Source organism: Neofelis nebulosa, chromosome 2 (assembly GCF_028018385.1).
Source record: "Neofelis nebulosa isolate mNeoNeb1 chromosome 2, mNeoNeb1.pri, whole genome shotgun sequence".
In the NCBI taxonomy this organism is placed as follows: domain Eukaryota; kingdom Metazoa; phylum Chordata; class Mammalia; order Carnivora; family Felidae; genus Neofelis; species Neofelis nebulosa.
Window position 1 is genome coordinate 1,042,502 of NC_080783.1, and position 14,532 is coordinate 1,057,033.

Consider the following 14,532-nt stretch of genomic DNA (forward strand, 5'->3'; position numbering starts at 1 on the left):
TGAGCCCGGGTCTCCGGGTGAGCAGGGAAGGAGGGGGGGCGTCCGCCGCCAAGAGGCCAGCATCCCGACCCCCGCTTGTCTCCACCTCCCGCAGGTCCAAGCTGTCCAGACGGCGGTCTGCCCAGATGAGGGTCTGAGCCAGAGCCCCCCGCGCCCCCACGACAGCCAGCAGGCCAGCCCCGCCCCCAGTCCTCGTCACCATCCGTCATGTCACACGCGCCCAGCCTGCCCCCACCAGCCAGCCAGCCAGCCGGTCCCCTGTTGGGGACGCTGCGCGGGGCCCCACAGAGCGCCACCTCTGGCCCGGGCGCCTGCACCGCAAGACCTAGCCTGCCCCGAGCAGAGGCCACGTTCTGTCTTCTTTCGGAGCGGGCCCCGGGTGGGAGCGGCTGGGAGGTGCCAGAGAGGCCGGAGGGCACAAGTCAGGGGCGTCGCTGCCGTTCTGATATTTTTTTAAGCATAGACAGACTTATAATTAATATACATTAGTTTAGTGACACCAAAACAGGCCACTCAGAAATTAACTATAAGACTGTGTTCTATTTATAAGTATTTATTTCTAATGCCTTCACATAGACCCGTAGGATTCGGATGGACCCCGTCCCCTGCTTGTTCCCTCTCTCATCCCCAAGCCTCGTAGGGAAGACCACGGTGAAGAGGCGTCTGCACAGGCCGGGGCACCACCTGGTTGGCACCACGGGGGCACGTCCACCCAGGCCCGAGCTCAGGCTCATGGGGGAGGCCTTCCACCCGGGGTGCGTGTGTGTGTGTGTGTGTGTGTGTGTGTGTGAGCATCAGGGGACCCGGCGCCCGAGGTCCAGGCCGCGAGGGGGGTGGCGTGCACCCTCCCAGCCGGAGGTAGAATCTGCGTCTCACCCGGACAGCAGCCTCTGAGACGCGACCCCGCGGGCAGTGCCGGCAGCTTCTCCCCAGGAGCGTGCGGGCATGAGGGGGACCAGGCAGATGGGCCCCTGGGCTGTGGGGCTCTCCCGGCAGGGACAGCAGGGGTGGTGTGTCCAGGACGGCAGGGTGCAGGAGGCGGGGGGGGGGGTGTCCGGGCGGTGGGGGGCTGGGGGTGCAGCTTCTCAAGCTCCAGACGGTTCCCCGGAAGAAGGTGTGTGGCTTCCCCTCTTTGCCCCGAGAGAGGAGTGTCTGTGAGTCCCAGTGAGAAGATTCCACGGGGTCAGGGGAGGGCAGCCAGCAATGGGGCCCCCGTCACCAAGGAGGCTCCCCTCTCCTGCACCTTGTGTTGCTGCAGTGTCCGATTCGTGCCCCCAGGGACTGCACGGCCCAGGCCCGGCCGCCGGGGCAAGAGCCTGCCCCGGGCTGGGAGTCTGGCCAGGCACCACACCCGGGCCACAAACACATCAGAGAAACCCCGGGGTCTGGGGGGTCTTCGGTGACCTGTTCCCTTGCCCGCAGCCGCACGTGGCCTCTTTCTAACTCCAGTCAAAACAGCAACCGATCCATAAACCCCTGTCCCGCCACGAGCAGGTTCCGCTCGGAACCTGGGCGTCCATGCCGTTCTCTGGTGCCTTCCACTGCCTTCGCCAGACCCTGCAGGGCACCCCAGTGACCCCCCACTTTCCCACTTGGTTCAGATCACCTTGTCGCACCCCGGCCAGTGGTCTGGGGCCCCCTCAGCCTGGCTGTCCCCAAGCGGCACTGACGAGGCCTGTGGATATTGTACGGGTTCCGCGCCCTGAGGCCCGAGGTGTGCGCGGCCTCTTTCCTCTAGGGGTGCGTGGGCGTGGCTCCCACACTAAGCGACCAGGTTTCGGTTGGAGGCTTCCCTTTGGGAAAGTTATCCCCCCAATAACTTGAGCTTCGCCCCAGACGTGGGACCAGGCAGACGGGCTCCCCCATCTGAGCGCCGTCTGGCAGCCGCGTCTGGCTCCGCCGGCCGCGCAGGGCCGCTTGGAGGCTGTGAGCGCGCCTTTCCCGTGGCTGGTCTGGGCAGTGCGTCAGCGGTCACTTCCACCCGCTGCTCCCCTCGTCCCGGTGCTCGGAAGGCACCACTGATGGCATCGCTCCATCGGCAGAAAACGCGTCCGAGGAGACCACGTCTGTGGGACGCGGGGACCCAGCGGCCTTCTTTGGGGACCCCCAGAGGAGGCCTCGCATCCTGGACAGAGAGCAAACGTCCGGAGACCGGACGCTCCCGGGCCGAGACGCAGAGGGCAGGGGTATGGCACAGTCCAGAGCAAGCATTTATTCTGGCTCCTGTGATGGCCTTGAGGGCAGGGAGGGGACCAGGGAAGGAGGACGTGGTTCCTAGATGAGTTGGTTCCCGACAGCCCCCCTTCCCGCGGGGAGACTGGAGGTGCAAGGCCCGGGCCGCAGGCCACCCAGGTCAGCCAGCCTGGAGCCGCGGCCTGGGGAGGCTCCGAGGCCCCCGCACCCGGGGCGCAGGGGTCTGAGGCCAGCCAGCCTGCAGAGCACCTGCCTCGTGGGGCTGAGGGAAGGGGGGACGCGCCCCATACGCGGGAGCCTCCACAGCCATGGAGGTGCCCCCAGGACCGTTTGATTCTGGCCCTGGTGCCCGTGCCTGCGAGCCAGGTGTGGGCCACGTGGACCCCCTGTCCCCTGCCAGACCCTCGGAGTTGGTGGGGAGAGAGATCCGAGTCAGACACCTGGTCCCTTGTCTGTCCTGCCAGAAGCTACCCAACGTGTCACGTCAGAGGGGACGGCACTTAGCAAACTGGGCCAGTCTTCACATCTGTGATGAGGGAGGCTGCTGTTTCCCAGAGGAAGGTCAGGCCTGGCTGTGGCTGTGATTTCTCACCAAGTGGGGAGGGAAGAAAGATCCAGAAAGCCATCTCGCTGGGAGTTTTTTTTTTTAACACCTGGTGGCACTCGTTTTGCTTTGAGGGATAGCCGTCCTCACCCAGAGAAGCTCTCTGTCTCCTCCAGGGAGAGGGGGAGTCCCCCCGTTGATCCGCTGTGGTCCCAGGAAGGGGGGCGCTGGGCTCCAGGCTCCAGTGTGACCCAGCTGGTGCCCAGGGGTGTTGACATGTTCCCAAGTTCCAAGGCTTCCGTGTTCCGAGTAATCACTCCTAAGATGCCAACGTTTCGGTCACCGATCACACACACGCACACACACGCCCCGGGTGGTTGCAGGGAGGCAGCCTCCCCCTCCGTCCCGGTTCCCCCTCCGCACCTGTCGGGCGGGCGTGGCGAAGCACTCGGGGAGAGTTCCTGAATGTCGCTGGTGGTTCGGGCGTCAGCGGATCGCAGTGCTGGTCCTCCGTCCGCCCCCTCCGGTGCGGGACCCCGGAAGGCGCCCTCCTTTTACCCCGGGGACCAGGGAAGTGCCCCCAGGGATCAACAGAGTCTATGGCTTCTTCCAGGCCGGTGCTTCCCGCAGCTGGCCGTCCCCCGCGTCCCCCCGTAGCTTGTACATATGTGGTTGTGTGGCACACCCTGGCCCCTGCACTGTAACCACCATCCCGACGTAACGACTCGAGTTCCCTGACGTCCTAAACCTGAGTGTTAGGCTCTAGGCTCCTGTACTGTGTGTGTGCACTTAAGAATCTGTCCAATTAAGAAATAAATGTGGCTCCTTATGCAACATCAGACCCGTGGGTGTCCACTGTGGCCTTGTGTGTTGAGTCTGTTCGATGCGGCCAAGAATGGCCCCTGGGGTCAGAGGTCCAGCACTGTCCAGAGAGCACCCACTTCCCACACCGGTGAGGCAGGGGGGAAGAGAGCCTGGAGGGGTGTGAGGGGTGATGGTCACGGGAGCACCCACCTGCTTCCCTCGGCACCCGGCCGCACCTGGCTGCGTAACCCACGTGCCCAGGCAGCCTCAAAGCTTTTCTGTACGGTCAGCTTCACCCGGTACCAAAACCACACGACGATATTGCAGGAAAATGAAATGCAAACCAGTGTCCTTCGGTGACATAGAAAACGAGTATCTTCGGTAACGTTTTGCCAAACCGAATCTACTAATTAGAAGGATAATCCCTCGTGATTGGGTGGGGCGAACCTCGGGAATTCGGGGTTGGCTCAAAAACCCATCAGTGTGATTCACCATGTTAAGCCAACAAAAATCTGGTGGAAAATCAGGAAAATCAGAAAATGAGAAAAATCGCTACAGACACAGAAAAAGCATTTGACCAAATTTAACGTCCGTTGCTAACTGAGCCTTTACGTGGACGATCACGTCCTCAGCCTGACAAGGCACGTCTCTCAGCAGCCCACGGCTAACACCATCCCTAAGGGCAGAGTGGGAGTGGGAACCCTCAGGACCGGGAGCGAGACAGGACGTCCTCTGTCAGCAGCAGTTGAAAGGAAGCAGACTCGGACACAACAGGGTCCGAGCTCCCCCAACACCCCCCCCCGGGAGGCCGCCAGGCTCAGCAGTGTGACCACCGCTGCAGTCGCGCGCCGTCGTCCTAGAGAACGCGGTGACAACGGAGGAGTGAGCACCTGTGATGGCCGCCCGTCCCCTGGCTTTATCCCTCTGCCCCCACGGCGTGCAAGTTGGCCCCGAGACCGTGTGCTTTGCTCTATTTAAGTTTTATCTAAACGTTAAAATGATGGGGCGCCCGGGTGGCTCAGGCGGTTAAGCATCTCGGCTCACATGATCATATGATCTCACGGTTCCTGGGATCGAGCCCCATGTTGGGCTCTGTGCTGACAGAGCAGGGCCCGCTTGGGATTTTCTCTCTCTCTCCCTCTCTGTCTCTCTCCATCCCTCCCCTGTGCGTGCTTGTGCGAGCATGCGTGTACGCGCTTTTTCTCTCTCCCTGTCTCTCAAAAACAAATATAAATAAATAAGTAAATAAAAGTTAAACTTAGGCAAAAATAAAGATTGAACTCACGCTGATCGCTCAGCATGAATAGCCACTGAGCATTAGCCAGGCTTGTGCTCTCGGTGATGTGCTTCCTGGGTCTGAAACCACTTTCTGTGCGTTCTGACTGGGCCAGGCCCACACCCCACCCCAGTTGGAGCAGGGGGTTGGAGGGTGGAAGGGCGTCTCTGCGTGATCCCTGAGGGAGCCCTGGCTTCTCCGCTCACGGACTCCAGGGCTCCACCGGTTCCCCGCTCCTCCGACAGGGCAGGACCTTAAAGGAAAGAACAGGCCCCTTGCCCCCCACACCCCTTCCTGGGGCTGGGGTCTGGACGGTTGTCTGCCTTCCAGGGGGAGCAGCAGGCAGAGCTCCTGTGGGGTTAACCTCACCCCTGCCTCCTGGGGCCCAGGCCCCTTCCCCACCTCCAGGAAAGTTCTGGACCTCAAAATCCTCTACTGGGACAACCGGAGGAAAGGCAGCATCTGTCGCCCATGCTCTGGACCCCCCTCCTAGCTGTCAGTCTCCCCTGCGTCCACGCAAAGGGAGGCTGCCAGGGGGCGGGGGGAGCCCTTGGACTGGAGCCACACAAACAAAAGGAGGGTCAGGGGGGCGGAGGCTGGGCCAGAGGTGAGCCCCCCTCCCACCCCCGCAGGAAGGCTGGCTCTCAAGGAGGCGGAGCTACCGCTGGGCCTCCTTGTGAATGTGTGCACCTGCTCCAGAGGGGGCCGCGGTCCAGAGCTGGGCCCTGCTGAGCAACCCTGCAGTGCTGCAGGTGACAGGGCCATTTGGGACACGTCCAGGACTTTAGTCACGGTCCCCCGGGAGTCAGGCGCTCTCAGGGGGCCCCCTCCTGGTGACGTCATACCCAGCCCTTTCTCCAGTAGTCTTGCTTGGCTGAACTCCTTGGAAGGAAGTGGGTGGCCGGCCTTCTCTTGAGGGGCAGGGGGGAGGCAGGATAGGGAAGGCTTGTGAGAGAGAGGGGTCAGGTGCTGCTGCAGGCCTTGGGGACCCCCAGGTGGGCACAGGGTGAGGGTAGGAGGGGCAGAGGCGTCACCCGTACCCCCAGCGGTGTCTGGACGGTGGGGCCTTTGCCTTGCGGAAAGCCCACCTGCTGTGCTCAGAGCCCATCTCCATGGCTCTGTCTGTCCATCTGCGGGGCACGGGGGTTGGGACATGGGGTAAGGGGACGAGGTGCCCATCTCCCACTGGCCCACCCGCCCCGCTGATCTCCCCGCCCCACTGTGCCCACTGCCTTGGGCCTGGTATGTCCAGGAGACCTTGACCTGGGCCTTCCCCCGAAGCTCCTCCCTCCCCAGTGCCACGCCCCTCCCAGCCTCTGTCCCCCTCCCCTCCCAGTCCTGAGGGAGGAGCTCAGGGCCAGAGGCCCCTCCCCAGCCTGGCAGACCCCTCCCCCGGCAAGCTCCCCATCCAGCGGCCTCTGCACCGTGCCAGGCCATCTCCTTCTGCCTGGAATGACCCCTCCACCAGGGGTTGGCCGCTGAATCCAGCCGCCGTCAGTGACCCAACGCAACTGCTTAATGTCTGCTCTTCCCCAAGGTCGATGGCATACTACAGTCACTGTAACGTGTCGGTGACCTCAAGCCCCTGAGACTACGACCTCCGAGCTCGTGTCTCTGAAGCCTGGCCAGTGTCCCAAAGCCCCCGGTTGCTCTGGGCTTGAGAGCCAGGCCCCACAGCCTGTCCCCAGGAGGGCCGTTCACAGGCAGTCTCTGCTTATCGAGGGGGAACGGGTCTAGTCTTCCAAGGTCATTGTGATCTTGGGTCCGGAAGGAAACACCTGAACGTCTCAGCCAGCCAGGCTTTCTTGGAAATGCATCTTTATGAGTCTATGCTGCTAGGCAGGAAAAGCAAAGCGCATGGTGGGCCGGGCAGACGTCTGCAGGGTCAGCTTCCTGAGGAGACCGGAGCGGCCGGGCCGGAGCACCCACGGCTCCCTTCCTCGCTTGTGTGGGGACACCTGGCCCGGCACGCAGCTGCCTTCGCAGGGGGACCTGGGGCCAGGGGACCCACAGTGCAGGCAGAGCCAAGGCCCCTCACCCAGGTGGGACACAGCACAGGGGCAGGGAGCTGCCAGGCCGTGCCCACGGAGCCAAGGGCCCGGGCCGTGAGTCACCGAGCTCCGACGGAGGCTTTGAAGCTGCGTCCGGCACCCGCGGCTGGCCGAGTGGGGGCGGGGGGCCAGGCGTGCCTCAGGCCCCAGGGAGGACGCCTGACCTGTGGGCGTCCGCTGTGGTTCTGCTCCCGGGCCGGCAGCGGGCGGGGGTGAGGAGGTGAGGGCACAGGTGTGGCGTTCGCAGGGACAGCCCGCCCAGGTGGACTCTCCCACAGCGGCCCCATCCTCGGGGCTCGGGGCTCAGGGCGCGCCAGCCCTGACACGTCGGCTCGGGTCCCCCGCTCGGCCTGCTCCTCTAGGGGCCCCCAGGCCGATGGCCGGTCTGAACGTGTCCCTCTCCTTCTTCTTCGCCACCTTCGTCCTCTGCCAGGCGGCCAGGAGGGCGTGCAAGGCCCTGCTCCCGGCGGGCGCCTACGCCAGCTTCGCCCGGGGGGCGGTGGGCGCGGCCCAGCTGGGGGCCTGCTGTCTGGAGATGCGGATGTTGGCCGAGCCCGGCCCCTGGGCGGGGGGCTTCGGCCCCGACCTGCTGCTCACCCTGCTCACCCTGCTCCTCCTGGTTCACGGGGCGACCTGCGACGGCGCCGCGGCCAACCCCACCGTGTCCCTGCAGGACTTCCTCCTGGCCGAGGCCCCCGCGCCCCGCACGCTGCTGAAGCTGGCGGCCCAGGGGCTGGGTGTGCGGGCGGCCTGTGCCCTGACCCGGCTGTACCGGGCCTGGGAGCTCTGTGACCTGCACGTCCTCCAGAACCTCCTGGACCCGCACTGCGGCTCCCCCCTGCGCACGCCCGTGTCCCACGGCGCGCTCGTGGAAGGCGCCGGCGCCTTCTTCTTGCACCTGACCCTCCTCCGCCTCCGGAACAGCCTGCCCGCCTACCGGGTGCCGGCCGTGGCCCCGCTGGCCACCGTCATGACCCACACAGGTGAGACGGGGCTGCCTCTCCCCTGGGCCACGTCAGAGCCTCTGCACCCGCGTGGCCACCCCGCCCACCCACACCTGCGGACACCCGGGGGCGAGGCCGCCGGCCAAGGGGGGCCGCCGGCCCACGGAAGCTGCCGACCGCCCTTTCCCGGGAACCCAGCGGTGGCACGGCAGCCGGCTGGACGGGACCCGGTGCGGCGGGGTGGACCTGGGCCCCCGTCGGGGCCGTCGCTCTGGCTGGATCTTCCACATCCCAGCTGCTCCTGGCCATCTCAGGAGGCCGGCTCCCGAGACAGGTTGGGGCGGTGGGGGGGGCAGCCAGTGCGGTTTCTTCAGGGCCCAGGCCGGGCCCCGCTCTGGAAGCCCCTGCGCGTCCTCTGCCGCCCCGTCCAAGAGCACCAGGTCCCGCCGTGTCTGCCCCAGCCCCCTCCCCCTCCCCACTTGGCCCCAGATGTCTCCAGGGAGGGCAGCACCTCCCCCGTCCCATCCTCAGGACCCGGGCCTCCTGACCAAGCTCCCTGGCACCGCCCCCCTCTCCCGGCCCCCACGCAGCCACCCTTCCCACCAGTGGTGCAAGCAGGGAGCTGAGGTCAGCTGTGGGATGTCCGGACTGCTGACCTCCCAGGGCAGCTGTCCCGGGCAGGGGAACAGAGCTGTGGGGGTGGGGTGCAGGTCATGTGGCCTGACTCAGCAGGCTCACTCCTGCTCAGGGCGCTACGGCTACCCCTGGAAGGGCCTGAGGGCCCAGCTCCCCCAAGTCTGCTTTCGGGGGCGGGCGGGGCCCGGTAGGGACAGAACCAGAGGGCTGACTTTCTGAGATGCCGTCCAGGGTCTGGCACAGAACAGACGTCACGTGCCCAGGAAGGCGCCGCGAGAGCCCGCGCACAGGCGGGGAAACTGAGGCACGGGTGAGCAGAGACTCGCCAGGAGCAGGGCTGTGCGTCCGGACTGCCTGGGGTCCCGCCTGGGGAGATGCCGGGAGCTCCTGTGTCAGCCCTGCCGCCACCCAGGGCGCCTCCCGGAGATCCTGGTCTGCAGAGTGCTTCCCACTCTGGTCTGCCCGGACGAGGCCGGAGCTCTTTGGAGCGGTGGACGTGGCCGGGGTTGAAGGACGCTGGCTTTTTCCCCAGCCCCTCCTCATCTGCCCTGCCCCTTCCCCTTTCTCTTGTTTCTTCACTGGGCTCAACCCTTCTCCACCATCTGTCTCTGTCTGTCTCTGCCTGTCTCCCTGTCTCACCGTCTCTGTCTCTCTCTCCATCTCTCTGTCTCTGTCTCCCTTTCTCTCAAGGACAAGTGCCCCCAGGTGGACAGAGGAGAAAAGAGCTGGGGGAGATGAGCAGTGGGTAGGGTGGGGGAGGTTTGCGGACGGTCTCTTGTCCCAGCTGCTCCCTGATCCGGGGACCTTTTTGGCTTTGGCCGAGCAGCCCTCCTGCCCACGTCCCCATCAGTACAGCGGGGCGAGGATAGGCTGAGCCCCAGCCTGTGTGCCGGGAACCACGGTGGGGATTTCCGGGGTGGCTCCTCTCCTGGCCGGAGAGGCGGCCACAGGCAGGGCCCCACGGGGACGGTCTGTGCCTCCTCCCACAGCTGGGCCCTTCACGTCCGCCTTCTTCAACCCGGCCCTGGCCACCTGGGCCACATTCCACTGCTCGGGCCACACCCTGCTGGAGTACATGCAGGTGTACTGGCTGGGTCCTCTGACAGGTAAGGGCAGAGGGGTCACCTGGGAGTCTCCGTGGGCAGCAGGCAAGGCCAGGCCTGGACAGTGGCTTGGGGATTGCCACGCAGAGCATTTGTGGTGGACGTGGGTGCTGGGCGGGCAGGAGGGACGCACCCACGCCTGCAGGGCGCCCTCACAGACCCTGAGCCCAGGGCTCAGGCAGGGGCCACTTCTCCAGCACCTGGCCTTGGCCCCTCGGCCTCACCGCACTCTCCACACCTTGTCCGGCGGGTAAGAGGGGTCCGGTGGAGCTCTGGAAGCTTCCTCCACTTCTCTCTGTCTACACGGTGGGCGTGTTCTCGGGGAGCACAGCCTCGCCTCCCCGGGGCTCCCAGGCAGCTATAGGAGCCACGAGAAATCCCATCGTTCCTATTTCTGACTTCACTTTCCACTTGACCGCGGCCTCGGGTGCATGCGGTCCGTCAGCAGAAAGTACCGGGAAGAGGAGCAGTCCCTGCCCTGCCCGCATCCCCGCCCCCCTCCAGAGGCGGCGAGGGTCTCCTTATCCCCTCCCCCTTCTCTACATAACGGGCTCGGGCTCGCAGAGCCACTTCTGGGTTTTCAGTTAGGGCACTGACTCTCCGCCCTCCCTGTGACTTCCTCCCCCACCGCCTCCCGGGGGACGGGCCTTGTGCACCTGAGAACAGCCCTCGGGCTCAAGGGGGCTTCCCTGTGTAAGTCCTTACAAGATTCACGTACACTTGAAGAAAATGTGCTCTCCTGTCCCACTGTGGCCCACTTACCTTCCCAGTGACCCTAGCGGCCACGTGAGAATTTAGGATTCTCGGCTCCACAAGTTCCGGGAAGAACCTGGGAACCAGGGGCCGGGCCCTGCCCTCAGCACACTCTGCACTTCCCAGCCCCGGCCCCACCCACACCCGTCTCCTCCCTCGCTGTCACCTCCACTCTTGCCTACACGCCCAACACAGCCATGCACAGGGATGACAGGTCACTTAGGAGGCAGCCCTGGGAAGAAAGAGGCCGTGCACGCGGCCCACGACATTTGTGCCGGCGACACCAGGCCCAGGTCCCCGGAACCTGGCCGAGAAGTGGGCCCGGTTCCTGATGGGTCATGCACGTCTCCCAGGGGTAGGCGCAGGGGGCGGGGAGGGGAGGGAGGTGTGGGAAGGGCCGGACCAGGGTCCGGGCGCTGGCTCCCTGACGGAGGTGCGCAGGCTCCCCCAGGCCCAGGCCTGTGGGGCCCCCGTCGCACTGACGGTCCCGGCATGAGCACCCGGGCTGCCTCATGCTGCAACAAGCTGACTGGGCCCTGTGGTCTGACGCCTGGTTTCTTGCAGGGATGGTCCTGGCCGTCCTGCTGTATCATGGCCGCCTTCCTCGCCTGTTCCAGAGGAACCTGTTGTACAGCCAGAAGAACAAGTACCGAACCCCTAGAGGGAAGCCGGCCCCGGGGCCTAGAGACACCCAGACGCCTGCAGAGGGGTGCGGAAGCCGGGAGCCTGGGCGGGGTGGGGCGGGGCAGCCGCTGCCGGGCTCCCACTGAGCCAGCACGGTCTGGGGCGAGGGCCGGGGCTCTGGCTGGACTCTGGGGCCTCCCTGAGCCGAGGGGGGACCGGACCCGCAGCCCTTTCTCCCCACAAACCTTTCGTCAATAAACCATTCCTAAGACCTGCCCGTCTCCCTGGCCTGACAGAGGCTTCTGGAAGGGCAGGCAAGGAAGGGCATACGCCATGGAGGCTGGTCTGTGTCACCCCCATCTTCCCACGGGGCGTCTCTTGCCTCTTTACAGAATTAGGATCAAAGGGAAGACCGAGGAGGAAAGGCAAGAGGTCCAGGGTGGGTCACGGGGTCCTGAGAAGATGCTGGGGTAGAGATTCCACAGGTGGTGCCTGGCTGCCCAGAGCCCACCGCCCGGGAGGCCCGAGCAGCCTCCTCGCCCTGACACCTGCTGGCCACGTGGGGGAAGGCGGCCGGAGCCTGAGGCTGCAGGGGAGCGGGCTGGACACAGGGTCCGGGTCCCACCATCCGCCAGCATCCGACCCTCAGGGCGGCACGCCCCCGGGTCCTCGTGGCCGGGCAGGAGTGAAAGGAGAATTCCGCCCCCCCCCCCCCCCACTTCCCGTGGCTGCCCCTTCGCCCCTTTTTCATCCGCTCTCCACCTGGCCTGGCAGTGAGGCTGCTCCCTCTGGGCCCCGGCTCCCTCTCCCCTCCTCGGAGGGGCTGCTCCGGGAGGGGTGAGCAGGCCCAGGTCTCTGAGGCCAGCCCTGTGTGCCTTCTGGAAGGCTTGACGGGGCTACACGGAAGCTTCCAGAAGGAGGACCATGTGCACACAGGGTTGGTGCCAGGATGGGGGGCCATCCAGCTCCCTTTGAAGGGAGTCTTTGTGGGCCGGGGGACTGGAGGTGATAGCAGAGGTTGTAGCCCCAGGAAGGAGGAGAGGGTCCTCGGGGGGCCCAAGGTTAGGGGCTGGCTGGCACGTCTGTCCCCATAGAACGTGGCCTCTGCACAAATACTTCCAGGACAGAAGCTTCTGGTGCTCACTTAGTAAATTTTTTTTAAAAGTAGGCTCCACATCTGGCAAGGAGTCCAATGAGGGGACTCACAACCCTGAGATCAAGACCTGAGATGAGCTCAAGAGTAGGGCACTCAATCGACTGAACCACCCAGGTGCCCCACTCACATAGTAAATGTAACCAGTGAGTTCGTACAGGAAAAGCAAACCTGTGCACATTGCAATAAATAATATCAGCAAATTATCAGAATTCCCTGAGGAGTTTAGGGTCTTTGTTTTGGAAAACTTCAACGTCATAAAGCAACACCCACATGCTTAGAAGCGTAACTTGAATTTAAGGAACACTGCACTTGATGGAAAGAACACAATTTTCATAATTTCCATACGAAGCTCTGATGAACTGATTACTAACATGGGAGGCAACTTAAAAATTACTACAAAAAGTTGATGACGAGTTTAACACGAAGAATGCAAAATGGTTCCATACTGGGCCACTGTTTAATATAATCCCCCTTGTTAATCAATCTAGGAATAAAATCATACGATTATCTCCACCGACACTTAAAAGGCCTCTGAGAAAACATAACATCTGTTTCCTGTTCTAAAAGATGCTAGCGCATTAGGAAGCGGTGGGTCATTTCTCAATCATGCGTACACGCCGACGTGCGCACAGGGCGCGCCCACACCCCGACGCCCCACTCGGTGGGAACAGACCACGTCTGGCCGAGTCAGAAAGACAGTGAGGAGTCGCGGCTCCTGCTAAGATACGAGCGGATGAAACTGGACAGGAGGGAACAGTCAGAGGAAAACCAATTCCTATCTGCAGACAGCGTGACAGTGACGCTGGAAGAAATAGACACCACAAAACCAATCACACGCACTGAGAGCCTCAGGACGGTGGCGGAATGTAACATTAACAGGCACCAGGGCCGCCCGGGAGGCTCAGTCCGTTGAGCGTCCGACTTCAGCACAGGTCGTGGTCTCACGGTCCGTGAGTTCGAGCCCTGCATCGGGCTCTGTGCTGACGGCTCAGAGTTTGGAGCCTGCTTGGGATTCTGTGTCTCCTCTCTCTCTGCCCCTCCCCCGCTCATGCACACACTCTCTCTCTCTCTCTCAAAAATAAATAAACATTTAAAAAATTTAAAAAAAAAGGCATCCAACAGGCTTCACATAGCAAACAATGAGAAGAAAAATATGAGTAACAGCAGAGCTATAACGAGCTTAGAAATAAATCTAACAAGGAATGAGTAAATCCTGGTTCCGGTGAAAATTTTTTAAATTCCCGAAAGACTGGAAAACATGGAAAGTCATTCCTTGCTCTTAGAAACGATATCCCAACATCCTAAGGATGTCAGTTCCCCCCAAGTTAACACATATGTGTTGATGATACAATAATAATAATAAAGTCATTAGCATAAAATTACATAATATAGAATCGTAAATATATAATAGTGATAAAAATAACAAATAATAACGCCAAAGTGCTTTGAGGCTGGATGCCAGATTCCCAGATCAGTATGAAAACAGCCAGCAAGAAAGCCAAGCAAACGCTGCAGGAGACACGCGCGGGCGGTGGCACTGTGATCGGGTCACCAAACACAGCTCAAACCCTCCGCAGTCACAGCACGTGCTCCGGGCGAGTGGACAAAGATGACTGTCCACAACCAGGCCCAAGTACAAAGGACACTCAGTATCTGACGGGCGCGGCCCCGGCGTCACTGGGTAGAAAGCAGACATTGCGGTAAGTGGTGCCCGGGCCGTGTGGGGGAGGGTTGACTCTGTGCCTCGCACCGGAGTGAACTCCCAGAAGGGACTCGAAGCCATCAGAGACCTAACTGTAAAAACGTGAAAGCGGGGGTGACGTTCTTTCTACACTTGGGAGCAGGGGAGATCTCTCTAACCATGACGGAAAATCCAGAAGCAATAAAGAGCATCGATACCTATAACAAATAGCAAACCAGGGAAAAAGAGTTGGCAACCTTTGTCACGAAGGGTGAAGACTAATGTACAAAGAACTCTTTAAAAAAATAGTTTTAGGGGCGCCTGGGTGGCGCAGTTGGTTAAGCGTCCGACTTCAGCCAGGTCACGATCTCGCGGTCCGTGAGTTCGAGCCCCGCGTCAGGCTCTGGGCTGATGGCTCGGAGCCTGGAGCCTGTTTCCGATTCTGTGTCTCCCTCTCTCTCTGCCCCTCCCCCGTTCATGCTCTGTCTCTCTCTGTCTCAAAAATAAATAAAAAACGTTGAAAAAAAAATTTAAAAAAAAAAAAAAAAAAAAAAAAAAAAAAAAATAGTTTTAGCGGTGCCCGGGCGGCTCAGTCAGTCACGATCTCGAGGTTCGTGAGTTCGAGCCCCGTGTCGGGCTGGGACAGCTGGGAGCCTGGAGCCTGCTTGGGATTCTGTGTCTCCCTCTCTCTCTGCCCCTCCCCTGCTGGCACTCTGTCTCTGTGTCTCTCTAAAAAAAAAATAAATGAACATTAAACAATTTTTTTT

General features: G+C 62.2%; 2 protein-coding genes across 27 annotated transcripts in view; both read left to right on the forward strand.

Moving 5' to 3' along the window:
• The window catches only part of KIF1A (kinesin family member 1A), a 101,659-nt gene extending 98,081 nt beyond the window's left edge, over positions 1–3,578 (forward strand). For all 25 annotated transcript variants that reach the window (XM_058698833.1, XM_058698857.1, XM_058698963.1 and 22 more), the window contains one exon: positions 95–3,578. In XM_058698833.1, the coding sequence (XP_058554816.1) occupies positions 95–137 (43 nt within the window). In that variant the 3' untranslated portion in view covers positions 138–3,578. The remainder of the gene's footprint in view (positions 1–94) is intronic.
• A 3,526-nt stretch (positions 3,579–7,104) lies between these two features.
• On the forward strand, positions 7,105–11,202 carry LOC131494555 (aquaporin-12B-like). Of its 2 annotated transcripts, XM_058698971.1 has the most exons (3): positions 7,112–7,851; positions 9,438–9,554; positions 10,869–11,202. In XM_058698971.1, exons 1-3 carry the CDS (start codon positions 7,245–7,247, stop codon positions 11,072–11,074), a joined length of 930 nt encoding a protein of 309 aa, XP_058554954.1. In that variant the 5' UTR covers positions 7,112–7,244; the 3' UTR covers positions 11,075–11,202. The 2 variants fall into 2 exon arrangements, with proteins under 2 accessions (XP_058554962.1, XP_058554954.1); XM_058698979.1 differs by lacking the exon at positions 9,438–9,554 and having other exon boundaries at positions 7,105–7,851.
• Positions 11,203–14,532: the final 3,330 nt, after the last annotated feature.